We start from the raw sequence: 15855 nt of genomic DNA on the forward strand, positions 1-15855 counted from the left end.
GGGTGGTCCTTTGTCCAAAATTGGACTTTTCTCCACACCTCCCTGGTCCTCTACCAGGAGGGGAGATCCATTGTCCGAGATCGGACTTTTTCGTCACCCCCCTGTCCTCTACCAGGAGGGGTGGTCCATTGTCCAAAATTGGACTTTTCTCCACACCTCCCTGGTCCTCTACCAAAAGGGGAGATCCATTGTCCGAGATCGGACTTTTTCGTCACCCCCCTGTCCTCTACCAGGAGGGGTGGTCCATTGTCCAAAATTGGACTTTTCTCCACACCTCCTTGGTCCTCTACCAGGAGGGGAGATCCATTGTCCGAGATCGGACTTTTTTCGTCACCCCCCTGTCCTCTACCAAGAGGGGTGGTCCTTTGTCCAAAATTGGACTTTTCTCGAGGTTATTACTCCTCTCCCGATTTTTTAACGAGGTTATTACTCCTCTTCCTTTAATCTAATCCGGAAGTTATCGAAAATGTCATCAGAAATGTTAACGGGATTTTACATATCAAATATTTGACAACCAATCTTCAAATCAATCTTCCAAGCTCTTACCCCCCCAAAGCACTCCGGTCTGAGGAAAGCTGGCCGGAGTGATTTGTCTTGGGAACATAGACCCGAACAGCTTGTGTGGCAACAAGAGCCTGTAAAAATTAATCCTTTATTTTTTAACGAGGTCACCTCCTCGATTCCCCCGGTAATCCCCTGTTAAGGGCGGGTTCCTGATTTTTTACCGAGGTTCTTACTCCTCTTCCATAGTTTTTTAACGAGGTCACCTCCTCGATTCCCCCGGTAATCCCCTGTTAAGGGCGGGTTCCTGATTTTTTACCGAGGTTCTTACTCCTCTTCCATAGTTTTTTAACGAGGTCACCTCCTCGGATTTTAACTAATTCAGAAATATCATCGAAAATTAATCCAGTTCTCGCTCCCAAATAGTGCTCTCGGAATGTAACTTCGAGAGCTTTCCTTTTCGCTTTATTTATTTGTGCAATAAAAACAAGGCTCCTGCAAAAATGCTATAGAAAAAGATCAATAAATCCAAGCAGGAGACAGAATAGCATGAGCTCAAAGACCTGCTCCTTGTATTCGGTTCCATGGAAGTAGCCTCTGTTGCTCAAAGTTTGGAGCTACCATAGTTCCTTATTTTTTGCAAATAAATTCTAGGCTATTTGTAAAGGAGCATATCTAACCCTTATTACTGGAATTACAAAATTATTAAAATTCTCTGTATTTGTGCTCTGAAGCACTGGATATAAGGGCACAATTATTCATTGGCCATTGTTAACCGTCAGAGAGACCATTTCAATTTTAAATATTTAATAAAATGAAATGAGAAGAGGAAAATGGGCTTATCTCAGCTTCCCCGGCCTCTGAAGGGATCCCGGACCTAGGAACAATCAGTTGAGCTTTGAAAAGTCTTCTGGGAGAGGTCGATCGGAGTTTTTCGTCAACCTTGCCGAGGCCCGAAAATGCCTGACAGGTCCGTTCTCCCCGGACCTAGCCTCTCTGTACCCGAAACCGCCGATCCTCTGAAACCCGTTGCGCACGTATGCTTTTGCGTCCTCGCAAACTTTGGTCTCCTTCCATTTTGTGGTCTAACCTGTCCGGGGACCACTAGCATGGCTACTGTTCTGCCTTTCCTTCTTAATTCCTGCTATCAATATTTAATATCCAGAATTTGATAAAATGGAATAAAAAGAGAAAAGGGAACTTATCTCAACCCCTCCGGCCTTTGAAGAGTGTGCGAAGTCTCCCCTCCATTTGGATCTTTAAGCCCGAACTCGGGTAGGTTGCCATCTTGCTACTGTATGTGTCCGAGATGAAAAGTAGCTTCATAACTAGCTTCATAACTATGCATGTATGTTTCTCCTTTTTTCTTTTCTTTTTTGCATTCCGGAAGCTCCAGTACCCATAACTATTTTGTTGGGGGACAGAAGCCCCTCCGACCATCCTCTTTCCTTCAGTAGCTCTTGAAATATTCCATATGGATAGGTGTGATGAGGTTTCTGTCCGGCTGTAGCATGGATAATGTTTGGAATAAATTTCCGAAGTTCTCTGACTTAACCAACTAGAGAAGTTGTTCCCTGAGACCGAGAGCTGCCTCAAAGCAGATTACCCGGATAGATGGCTATGGCTGCGCAGCAACAGGAGTCACCAACCCGATTTATATAAAAACACCACCTCATCTTTTCTTTCGCACCAAGTAACAAAGAAGCCATTAACTGCGGTGATGTCCTCAAAGGATATATGGCCGAGAACACCATCATCCTTGATGGGTTTGACGAGGCTCTTCTTCCCAATGTCTTCCTGATGGGTCGGCCGACTTCATCCATACGTTGCAATCTTGTGGGTCCGGGAACCAATCCGAGGTGCAACTGCACGTTTGAGTGCTGAGAGTGTTATAACAATTGCGGTCCCCGGACCTCGGAACGAACAAATGAGCTGGGGCGAGCCCTCTAGGAGAGGTCAATTGGAATCTCTCTTCAGCCCTGCCGAGGTCCGAGGACACCTCCACGAAGTTCTTGGCCATCCTTCTCGACAAGGGCCTGCCAGGCGTCCTCAGACATGGACTCATTCACCTTTTCTGGCAACCATACAATACTCTCTTTCTCTTCTTTTTACACCTGATCGGACTCCATGTCCCAGACTTCTACAGGTAGACCTCTTACCGGGGTCTAAAGGTCCTCCAGGAGTTTGGAGACGTCGGCCATACTTCCCGACATGCACGCCTCTCAAGTGCCCTCAGACGTGAACTTGCCGGAGCACCCATCGGAACACAATGGAAACACAGCAGGGGGGTGACCACTGCACCATAGCTGAAGAAGGCAACGCACAAGGGGCACATGATTTTTTTTTTTTTTAGCTACTCTCTAGTCGCTTCTGATATACTGAGCGGTGACGACTTGGTCTCAGCAGGCAAATATGCTCTCACGTTAGCCCGGTAACCGACGAACCGAGACCATTTAATGCTGCTCCATAATTTGCTAAAACACCACCTTTACGTGCTTCCCGGTTCATTCACATGACCATACTCGTGTTGGCAGAAACTGTAAATTGAAGCAAGATTGGGGTTTTAGTTAACTGTCTCTGCACCGGTCTATTAGACCAAAACTCGTGTCACGCTCATCATCAGCCCAATCTGATCTGTAATCCAACCGAACAAGCGGCAGTGGACCTGGAAAATACTTTTCCTTCCTCCGAGTTCGCTCTGCGCCCGGGACCTCATGCAGATGGCCATGAAGAGGCTCCAGAAGGAGTTCTACCAAATTCTCTCCATGAGCTGGGCCCACCTGGACATTGAGTTTATGTCTGCCCGGTCGCCACGCACCTCTTGTGTTTCCATTTCACACTCCTGTCGGCCTGTTCCCCCATGCATAGCATCCATATGCGACTCTACTTCTTACTTCCGATGGCGAGCCAGCAAGGGAGTGGAGTGGGCCCAGTAACGACACATCTTCATCCAGTTGGGTGTCTTTGCGGAGTGGGCCCAGTCACAGATGTCCGAGGAAGTCATGGGACCCAGCAGACGTCCGGGTGCAATCTGCATGCCAGTCAGAAAACCAGGTGATGCCATAAACCGCCATCTGCCTCGACCTCCATCATCGACCTGTTTCAAATGCCGCGTATTTGGATAGTGCATTGGGGTGGATCCCTTACTGGCTCCCTGTTTGGGACGGAGTCGGGTCCATGCAGATTTTCGACTCACGAACATTTCCTGCCACCACTTCATGAACGAACAACTTTCTCAATCACCCGATCACCAAGGAAGACATCACCTAGTGACAGAATGTCTCTTCACTGAGTAGGATCCGAACGTGCAGATCGGTGGTCTTCCATCGTTTTTTTTTTTTTTTTGGCCTTCCTTCATACGTGTACATAAGTGATGATGTCGTCAGAAGACATCCTTCAAAACCTGTTCTCGGACTTCTGTCCCCGGTGATATTGAAGAGAGAATTTATGAAATCAAGTAAAAGCAAGGACAATATGGAGATTTTGCCCTCATTAGTTTCCAAGCACAATTAATGATATTGTCAAAGAAGCATGACTTTACACAATAATCAATAAAGCAAAGGCTCATACTCCTTAAGACCTTCTCTTGATCTGAGACGTGGCCCATCCTTAGCCTTTTGCTTTTTACAAATATGCTAAATGTTAGAAGTTGTCCCTTTCACACATGCGAAAACACTAATTGCATTTTGCAAGTTTTCTGCAAATTACAGGAATTCTCATTCACCCTTTGTGATCCGAGGTCGACTATCAAGAAATTATTTTCTTCCATCAAGATTATCAAAATATTATTTTGAATTTGAAATTTTTCTAGAACGAAGATACAGAGTTGCGACTACTTCAGACCGTGAAAGAAGAGCAGAGAACTTATCTTGTCCACATATAGATACGACTGCCAACAGGAAGCAATACTGGAATGAGTTCCTTCAAAAACATCATTAATAAGTGCAAATCCGTTGCTCTTAAGTTTGGGTCCGTAACATTCGCGTCCAGATCTGTCAGATATAAACCCCAAACCTACTCCATCTGCTCTCCCTCTCCTGACGAAGGGTGTTTCCGGTCACCAATCACCGTTCTGGATTTTTGTTTTGGTAGGAGCGACCACGTCGTTCCCACAGACGGCACCAATTGTTGATGCTGATTTTTTACCTGGTGACGTGGCGTGGTCAGAGACGTCCCCTCTTCTATGTACTGGCCTGCAAAACAAGAAAGACCCGCCGGGGGTTGGCCGGCGGAGCCTCCTCCGACGATCAAGTCAGTCCAGTGTCTAGAGAAGAGGGAGAAGAAGAGAGTGAGAGAGGAGTCCCAGAGGATGGAAATTATTTTTTGTCAAATAGTCCTTATAGCCCTTTTATATCCCTGTATGCTAAATGTTCGTTTTGCCCTTGTCAAGCACACTGTCCAATGGGGACGTCTGATATCTTCTCTGACTTGATTTGACTAGTCTCATAAATATTGGAGGCTTCCTGCAACCAAGGCTCACGTCCGGGGACTAACCCATTCCGGGGGCCGAAATCCCACTCTGGGGCAGACCTGGCCCCACTCCAAGGTGGGGACAAATATTTCCCTAACAATAGTGCTGGGATGGCCTCCTGCCATGTTCTTCTCCTCTTCAACTTATCAAGCCTCTAAGAAGAATTTTCTGTCTAAAGCTAAGCACAAGCACACATTCTCTTGAAGGCTAGGGGTCTATTTATAGAGACTAAGAGATGCCTAAAAGCCTTAGAAATCCAAGAAAAATCAAAACTTAATCCAAGTAGGAAAAAAATTCCAAATTTGTCTAGATTTGCGGTCTTTTATTGCGGAGCGATTTTGATATAGTAAACGTTTGAATTAGGTAAAAGCTATTTCTAACATATTTGTTGAATTTTGTATTAGCTTTCCAACGCCACCAATTTATTGTAATCCGATATATGAGCCAAAAGTTATAATCAAAACACTGAGACATGTGCAGAATCCAAATTTGAATCCAATCCGATTTTGACTCTTAGTGGAGAAATTCTGATTTAATCATTCATTTGATTTGATCAAACTTAATCACATCATATAAGTCTTCTATTATGATTGGTTAAGCTTATCAATATCTTCTAGGTCTTCTCAAAATGTGCTTTAAACCCAAAATCAATGGAATTAATTGCATCATTATTTAAAACCTGAAAACAATAAAACAACACAAAATCAAACAAATAACAATGCTAAGGAATTAACATATGCAAGTTAAGGAACTTGAATGTGTAACATTCAACACTTATCAGTGAGGAAGGAGACCGGCCGAGTCAGAGAGAGAGAGCATTGAGGAAATATCAAATTGATCGAGATCCTTTTTAGAAATAATTTTTTGGACGATTTTAGTAAACCGTCCATAAATATACAGTCGGTTAGAAACAAACCGTCCAAAAATAGAACTTTCTAGACAGTTTGGAGCACACCGTTTAGAAATTTCTATTTCCGAACAGTTTGCTTCAAATCGTCTATATATTTATGGACGGTTTATTAAAACCGTCCATATTTATTTCTTTATAGACGGTTTTTAACTATAATAGATTAATTCTAGACAGTTTTAGAAACCGTTTAGAAAAAAAAACCGTCCATAATTAGTAATTGTTCTGTAGTGACTGCTGACTCATGTGGGTCCGCTTCCAATGGTAGGCGGAATTGGGACCGGATGAGGTTGTGGTTTTTTGTCAAAAGTCGAATTTGGATAGTATTTTTGGTTTCTGAAATTTTTTTTATTGGACCTAACCTCTTTAATATTTAAAAAATATAATTACAAAACAACATCATTTTGATTATAGTTGCCTAAGTCTAAACAACTTGTTTTGGAAAAGTACTTTTCCAAACCCTACTTAGCTGCACCGTTTGAGTCTCTAGTTCAATCGATCTTTGCCTATCTGGGCTTTCTCCCTCTCTCAAATCTTTCTTTCGCAAAAACCATATTCGATCCCCAATTTCCATCAATTATGCTAACAAAAGAATAAATGAGTTAACAAATATATAAAATGTAACAGTATCATTAGTGGGCTGGATGGGCTTGGTTTAGTAGTGGGCTAGATGGGCTTGTAAGTTTTAGTAGTTATAACGAAGCCCATTTCAATTGTAAGAGTTGTTACTTTGTTAGCTTATGGGCTTTCTGTGTATAAGGCCCAAAAGTATGATTGTAGAGACATCTGACTAGCGAAGAGAATTAAAGGTTGAGCAAATTAAATCAGTCTAGGAGGTTTTTGCTCCTCGAATTGCCAAATTCGATACCGATTTCATTGCTCTTCCATTTCTTTCATCAATTCATCATATTCTCTATTTCATTAATCCATTCCATTTACAATTCCACAAATCCACCCTAGAATTCATATACAAATTTCAGAACCGTTCAAGTAGGTATCAAAGCCCACAATCCAGTGCATATGAAAACTAGGTCAACTACAATGGCAGATGAATTGCAGCAGTGGAGAGAATTGAAGGAAAAGTGTGACGCACATGCAGGTGGATGGTGACTAGAGCCGATCTGCAAACCGCTATCCAATTCGCCTTGAAGCAAAATATCAGACGAAGCTGATGAAGCAATGGTAATATGTTCAAGAACAAAGAAACTATGGTCACAGATGGCGATGGGGAAAGTAGCATGAATGTAGCGGGTCATATCTTTCATGAAGAAAGGAATGCGAAACCATTTCACAAAAGGACTCTGAGCCTTAATTTTCCTCGATTCGATGGGGAAGATCCAGAAGGTTGGTGTTCCAGAGTATCAAAATTCTTTTACTCCTACAATACTCCAGATCAAGCCAGATTCAAAATTATTGGCGTAAAGCTTTGGTTTGGTTTCAAGCATTACGCGCTAGTAACGGTCTTTCTACTTGGTATGAATTTCTCCGAGCTATTCAAGCACGATTTTCGCCAAAGTGTCAGGAACAACAAGAAAAGGCCAGAGCATCACATATAGAGATTGAATCCATGGAGTTTGAAAAGATGCATCCAGTTCCTGAGAAGGTAGAAAGCCAAGAAAAATTCAAGAATGGAGAAGAGGAGAAGAGAGACGAAGAAGCAAAACACACAATGATTCAAGAAACAGATCCGGTTGAAGATACGTACCAACTGTTCGACGAAATTCCTCAACCACGCATTTCAGAATCTATCGTGGTGAAGATATTTCAAGATAGGGATGGGCTTTATCAAGATGAAGAGAACATGTTTGATGAAAGGATGGATCCGAAATTCGAGCTAAGACACACTATCTCTGGGAAGCAAAATGTGGCATGGGCTGAAAATCTGGTATGGGAAGCTACCCATCGACTCTTGTTTGGCTTAAGGTACCGGTGGTGGAAATTTAGACGCAAGTTGCTACACGCTCAAGCTCTGTCGTTGAATCACGTCGCTGAAGTGTTTCTTGCAGAAATGCGTTCACGTGATTAGGGCTGTAAACGAGCCGATCCTGAGCGGGTATTGCCTGTCCGGGATCGGCTCGTTTAATGAATAGTGAAGCTCGAGCTCGAGCTCGAGCTCGACACGAGCTTGGAAATGTTGTGCGAGACCGGCTCGTTTAAAAAATATGGTGTCCGAGCTCGAGCTCGAACTCGACAATTTTAGTCGATTTCGAGCTCGAGTACTCGGCCCGAGCTCGGCTCATTTCATAATTGAAAATTATTCACTTTAACATAAATAAAATAAAATCACGAAATTTCAAATGGTCAAATTGCACTATCAGAAATCCAGCATTTTGCATTGAGCAATTGCCAATTAATCTAGAAAGACTAAAATCAATACAATTAACAACTAAAGAAATAAAATAAAATTACTTTCAAACAATTACAATTAGAAATATAAGAAATTACAATTATGAATTACAAATTTTCAACTACAAAAATAAAATAAAATTACACTTAAAACAAATACAAACATAAATATAAGAAATTACAATTAGAACTGTAATTTGATAGGTATAATAATAATGTTTAATTCTTTTGTGTGCTCTCCGATAAAACCTGTTGTAACACACTAAAAAAAAAATTAGTTAATTTTAACTCCCTTGCATTAATTACACAAGTTTTATGTACTTGGTAAAAATGTCAAGAGAGGTTAAATAACACAAATTAATGTGCATAAATCATTAAATAAAAAAGTATTCATTACCTTAAATCTGCTCTCAAATAAAATATGGAAACTGCAACACACTAAAAAAAATTAGATTAAATTTAACTCCCTTACATTACTTACACAAGTTCTATATACTTGGTAAAAATGCCAAGAGAGGTTAAATATATCACAAGTTAATGTGCATAAATCATTAAATAATAAATCACACATTACCTTAAGTCTTCATGTCTTGATGAAAATAATATTATACAAAATTTAAACAAAATAACATAGTCCACCTATCCCACATAGTCCTCAAACCAAATATATAGTTATATAACTTATATGACAACACTTCAAAAAATAAAAAGAGGCAAAGAACACTAACAATCAAATTGCCTCTGGCAAAGTTATCTCCACCTCCCCTTCATTTTGATCATCCTAAGATTAAAAAAAAAATTAACTATATAAGTAATTAGTATTTAGTACAATATAAAAGTAAAACTAAATTAACAAACACCATTAGAATATATAAAAATAAAACAAAAACATACCCCACACTTCTTTTTAAGCCCATACAATGATCTGACCCAATCAGCCCCACATAACAACTTCTGAACTGTCTCAGTTGATAATGATGCTCGATGTGGATCAATAACCCTTCCTCCGGCACTAAATGTAGACTCTGAAGTTACAGTTGTAATCGGTGTTGACAAAATATCTTTGGCCACTTTAGACAAAACATTATACTTCAGAGTATTCGCTTTCCACCAATCCAAGGCATTAAATTCGATGTTCTTGTTAGGTATATATACACCCTCCTCAAGATACATTTCTAATTCAGATTTCATAGGTTGAAGCACAGTTTCAGCACTTTTGAGAAATGACTCCCAAATTTCCACACCACCCTCCTCATCATGAACTGCAAAGACTGAACGATTACTTGAAGAGCTTTCTTGAACTTTGCTTGCAAGATCCTGTTCCTTGAGATTTAAATTATGTTCATGAAGATACACATCATATATCTCTTTCAAAATTCTTTGAACATATTCAATATTCTTCGTAGCTTCAGCCTCTTGATAAATCTTCGGAAAGCAGAATCGTATGAACACCAACTTAAACCTCGGATCCAAAATTGCCGCAATTGCCATCAATAAATTGCACTCGCCCCAGTATTTATCAAACTTGGCTTTCATTCGATGTGCCATAGATCTAATGTAGTCATTTCCATCATCACATTTATTAATTAGAACCTCTTTCATTCGCCAAATTTCAGGAAGGAATAAATTTGATGTTGGATAGTCACTACCAGATACAATCTTGGTTACTCGATTGAAGACTCCCAAAAGTTCACAGACAGATTTAACTTTATCCCAATCTTCTTGCGATGGCACCCAAATAAATTGATGGTCGTTGTATCCATACATAGAAAATACGTCCTTAAACTCATATGCAGCAGATAACATCAAATATGTACTATTCCAACGAGTAGGAACGTCCAAAAATAGCTTCTTAGATGACAAATGCAAGTTCTTTGCAGTTTCAGTAAATTGCTTTAATCTTCCCTCTGATGCTACCAAGAATTTTATTCCATCCCTCACACAATCAACAATATCACCAATCTCACTAAGACCATCCTGAACCATCAAATTAGTTATATGTGCACAACAACGCACATGAAACAACTTGCCCCCAACCACAAGCGATTTTCTCATATTAAAAACATCTCTCAAGTGCCTTAATGCTACATCATTTGCCTTGGCATTGTCTACGGTGATTGAACAAACTTTACTCTCTATACCCCAGTCTCTAAAACATTTATGAAGTGCATCAGCAATAAGAAGTCCAGAGTGTGGAGGCGGAATATTACAAAAGTTCAACACACGCCTATTTAACCGCCATTCAGAATCTATAAAATGACATGTCACAACCATATAAGAAACCTTTTGACAAGAAGTCCACATATCAGTTGTGATGTTAACTTTGGGGACCCGATTCAATAAAGTTCTCAACTTCTTCTTCTCAAATTCATAAGTGGCAAAGCAAAGACTCTTAGCAGTAGCTCGAGAAATTTTTTTCCAATGCGGGGTACAAGCTTTCATAAACTTATTAAACAACACATGCTCCACGATTCTAAAAGGATATTCATGATACAAGATCATGTGAGCTAAGAGTTCTCTCACCTTACTTTCATCAAATTGAAAATTTGAAATAATGTCCACACCACCAGACTCCTTACAATCAACTGACAAAACCTTTTGCTTCTTCTTTGAACCAGCATACTTCAAACATGACTCCAAGTGTCTACCTAAAGTAGATGTACAACTTGATTTTGATATGGTAAATTTACTCTTACACCATTTACATTGATTTTTTTTTACACCACAGACCTCAACTTGCTCAAAATGATTCCACACAGTAGAAGTCTTCCTCCTAGGCTTTCTCTTATATACATTCTTTTCATTTGGATCCTCATTAATAGCAGTATCTTGAACCAACTCAATGGTTGCATCAACAGTAGCACTATTACTAATTTCAAGGGAATCCTCGTTCTCATACTCTTCTTCTATAGGCTCAAGTTCATGCGAATCACTCTCCATGCCTTTTAATTTTTAAATTCTATATTAGATATTGTTATGAAAAAAGAAAAAACAAGTATTCAAAACTTAAATGTAGAATTTAAGTTTACATATCATATGATTGTTCATTGTTTTTTTGTTGATTGTTAAAATAGAGAAATTCAAATCTGTACAGATTGTTCATTTTCTTTTTTAATTGCCAAGGAATTGCAATTTTTTTTCATCTTCAAGTTTTGTTATTAAAAAACTGTATAACTTATAAAATTATAGTTTTCTGCCCCTAATTTTTTTAGAAAACAGATTGTTCATTTTTTTATAAATTGCTAAGGACATTCAAATTTTTTATGTTCAAGTTTTGTAATTAAAAAACTGTCTAACTTTTAGGATTATAGTTTCTGCCCTATTTTTTTTTTAAACAAAAACAGATTGTTTATTTTTGATAAATTGCCAAGGAACTTCAAATTTTTTATGTTCAAGTTTTGTAATTAAAAAACTGTCTAACTTTTAGATTACAAAAAACTGTCTAACTTTAAAGATTATAGTTTCTGCCCTTTTTTTTAAAAAAACAAAAACAGATTGTTCATTTTCTTTTTTAATTGCCAAGGAATTGCAATTTTTTTTCATCTTCAAGTTTTGTTATTAAAAAACTGTATAACTTATAAAATTATAGTTTTCTGCCCCTAATTTTTTTTAAAAACAGATTGTTCATTTTTTATAAATTGCTAGGGAACTTCAAATTTTTTATGTTCAAGTTTTGTACTTAAAAAACTGTCTAACTTTTAGGATTATAGTTTCTGCCCTATTTTTTTTTTAAACAAAAACAGATTGTTTATTTTTGATAAATTGCCAAGGAACTTCAAATTTTTTATGTTCAAGTTTTGTAATTAAAAAACTGTCTAACTTTTAGATTACCAAAAACTGTGTAACTTTAAAGATTATAGTTTCTGCCCTATTTTTTTTTAAACAAAAACAGATTGTTCATTTTCTTTTTTAATTGCCAAGGAATTGCAATTTTTTTCATCTTCAAGTTTTGTTATTAAAAAACTGTATAACTTATAAAATTATAGTTTTCTGCCCCTAATTTTTTTAAAAAACAGATTGTTCATTTTTTATAAATTGCTAGGGAACTTCAAATTTTTTATGTTCAAGTTTTGTAATTAAAAAACTGTCTAACTTTTAGGATTATAGTTTCTGCCCTATTTTTTTTTTAAACAAAAACAGATTGTTTATTTTTGATAAATTGCCAAGGAACTTCAAATTTTTTATGTTCAAGTTTTGTACTTAAAAAACTGTCTAACTTTTAGGATTATAGTTTCTGCCCTATTTTTTTTTTAAACAAAAACAGATTGTTTATTTTTGATAAATTGCCAAGGAACTTCAAATTTTTTATGTTCAAGTTTTGTACTTAAAAAACTGTCTAACTTTTATATAGTTTCTGCCCTATTTTTTTTTTAAACAAAAACAGATTGTTTATTTTTGATAAATTGCCAAGGAACTTCAAATTTTTTATGTTCAAGTTTTGTAATTAAAAAACTGTCTAACTTTTAGATTACAAAAAACTGTGTAACTTTAAAGATTATAGTTTCTGCCCTATTTTTTTTAAAACAAAAACAGATTGTTCATTTTCTTTTTTAATTGCCAAGGAATTGCAATTTTTTTCATCTTCAAGTTTTGTTATTAAAAAACTGTATAACTTATAAAATTATAGTTTTCTGCCCCTAATTTTTTTAAAAAACAGATTGTTCATTTTTTATAAATTGCTAAGGAACTTCAAATTTTTTATGTTCAAGTTTTGTAATTAAAAAACTGTCTAGCTTTCAGGATTATAGTTTCTGTCCTAATTTTTTTTAGAAAAAAAAAAAAACAAAACAAAACAAAAACCGATTGTTCATATCTTATAAAAAAACTATCTAACATAGAGCATACATTTCTAAATTCAGTAATAAAGCAAAACTCAGCATTATATAATCAGAAGATTCAGAACATACATTTCCAAATTCTAAACATTGTGAAAATTTGATAAGCATTATAAACAGTTTTCAAACATAGAGCATACATTACATAATCACAACATAATTTGTAAAACATAACATATTGTTCATAGAAGGATTTGCTAATTATAAATTTATAATCATTAATCATAACAAAAAAAAATAATAAAATAACGTAAAGAAAAAAAAAAAATGTGAAACCTGAGTTGTTTATTAACTTGCAAAATCAATGAGGACCTGAGGTAGTAGTCTAGTGGAGGATCTAAGGCTGAACGGACGTCCCTGATTCCTGAACAATCATACGGCATATCAACATTAACATTAGAAATTTAGAACTTAAAAATATTGACAGATTAGCTACTAAGTGAAAGAAAAAAAAAAAAATTGAAAACATGAAAATGAAATGATGAAAGAGAAGTAGAGAACAAATATCTGATACTTAACTAACTGAGATTTGAGTCTTAATTCTTGAGTACTGAGGAGTTGAGCGGCTGAGTCTTTTGACTCTCTTGCTCTCAAATTTATAATTGAAATTTGAGAACAAGAGCATCACACGGTTCACACGATTCACACGCAACTCATGTAAAGTCCAGTACTTGACTATTACCACTTCAGTCAGATCAAGAGTGTTCTTGGTCGCTGGACTTGCTGCCATCGATCCGTGTGAGAAGAATAGAAAAAAATCACAAAAGTTGGGATTTGGCTGCGCAGTGGAAAGATGGAACATCAGATGATTTAGATAGATCGGTTTCTTTTGGTTTGATTTCAACTACAAATGTAAAGAAACTCTAACGGATTTCAAAACTAAATCCTGTGAAAAGATAGAAGCCACTCGATCAAAAAAGAAAAATAAATCAAAGGCTAAAAAACGAAGAAGAAGAACTGGATAGACGAGGGTAATTGAGAGAGAAAACTTTGCATTCAAAGCAAAGCATTAATTGTGTTCTGAACCATCAGCAACCACAATAAATTTTTTGCAGGTTTCCTGTGTGCAGACTGCAGCGTGAGAGACTGAGAGTGAGAAATTAAAAATAAAAGCTAAGTTTGAAAGGAATTTCCAAACAAATGAACGGTTTGATTAGAATTTGTCTTCTAATTTTTTGAACAATCAACGGCTTTGAATCATTCGGTCAGAGAAACTGAGGAACGAGGAAGACAAAAAAAAATAACGTCCATTTTTCAAAATCAAAATTTTAAATTTCAAAATTTTTTTATTTTATCTATAATTAATAATTAAACAAAAAAATCGTTTTGAAAATTATTCCCTACCCCCGTATACAAATAAAACCGGATCCACTTATAATCCTAACCGTTGAGTATTCTAATCAATTTCAAGATCAAAACTGAAGTCGTTGGATCTCATCTAATGAGTGTTAACACGTGATAATCGAAACACCAAATAATTTCTCAGAGTAATAGTTGAGTATAGCTGTAATCCATTGTTTCAAAATGAACGGCTCAGATTCAAATGATAATTTGCCATGGACGATCGGACGACCAGAAAAATCTCGAAGATTGAAGTGTCACGCGTGTCACGGCGTGTTTCTCGGGCCCTCGGCAACTGGAGCGTCAACGCGTCAGTCGTCAGGCGTCAGCGTCAAGTCCAAATTTTTTTTTTTTTTTTTTTTTTTCCGTTTATCTTTAAATAAAAAAAAATTGTATGCACATGCTTACAAATAAAATTGGATGTAATTTAAATCCTAACCGTTTATTAATATAATCATTTTCAAGATCAAAATCTAAGTCGTTGGATCTTATCTAATGAGAAGTAACACGTGATATTTGCAACACCATATAATTTCTCGGAGTAAATAGTCGAGTATAGCTGTAGCCCATTATCTCCAAATGAACGGCTCAGATTCACGCATGATTTGGTTTGAATGATCGGACGATCTAGAAAAATCACGAAGATTGATGGAATACACGTGTCGGCGTCTCACGGTCTTGGCCTCGGCACTGCAGCTTCGTCACTCGACTCACTCCTCCGGCGTCAGGTCAGGCGCGTCAGGCGAGGTTACTTAGGGCATTATAACCTAGTTCCTAGACTCAGTAGACTGTTATCATTTGGTGAAAATCGGCTACACACGGGCAGACTGAAGACTACAGTTTTGTTATTATAAACGGTCACGATGCAGTGTAGGCCTGTAGCTGTTGAAATCATTTTTTGATGATTCAATTTAAGTCGTAGGATCAGATTAAATACCGTGTAATTCGTGTGTGAGAAACACTGTATAAATTGTTATACAATTCGTAATTTCAAGCGATAAAAACGATTCGTTTCATCTATCAAATATGTTATATGTACAATTGTACAAAATCAAATATGAACATTACTCAATGCTCATTTATTATTTTTGTTTTTTTTAAAAAAAAAAAAAAAAAACTACGTTTCAATTTTAAAACACAACATTAAAAAAAAAAAAAACAAAATAAAGCATCCTACTCACACTGGCTGAGTGGCACATCACACACTGTCTTTTAGCTCTTTTTTAAAAAAATAAAATTATTTTCTAAATTTTCATTAAGAGTAATTTTTTCATTTTTTCGCAAATGAAAAACATTGAAACTCCGGTAAGGCGGTAATAATTTGATGAGACATTGCACAAATTAAAAATAATAGTTATAATTTAAAAAATCGTATATAATATAAAGTACTACTCAAGAATTTCACAATATATTAATTTAATTGTATAGTTTATTCCCCAAGTAAAATAAATGAA

General features: G+C 36.8%; 1 protein-coding gene across 1 annotated transcript; it reads right to left on the minus strand.

Annotated features, from left to right (window-relative positions):
- Positions 1-8955: 8955 nt before the first annotated feature.
- On the minus strand, positions 8956-11165 carry LOC133853847 (zinc finger BED domain-containing protein RICESLEEPER 1-like). The gene is made up of 2 exons (XM_062289872.1): positions 9120-11165; positions 8956-9006 (listed from the first exon to the last, which is right to left on the minus strand). Exons 1-2 carry the CDS (start codon positions 11163-11165, stop codon positions 8956-8958), a joined length of 2097 nt encoding a protein of 698 aa, XP_062145856.1.
- Positions 11166-15855: the final 4690 nt, after the last annotated feature.

This window comes from Alnus glutinosa, chromosome 13, assembly GCF_958979055.1.
Source record: "Alnus glutinosa chromosome 13, dhAlnGlut1.1, whole genome shotgun sequence".
Lineage (NCBI taxonomy): Eukaryota > Viridiplantae > Streptophyta > Magnoliopsida > Fagales > Betulaceae > Alnus > Alnus glutinosa.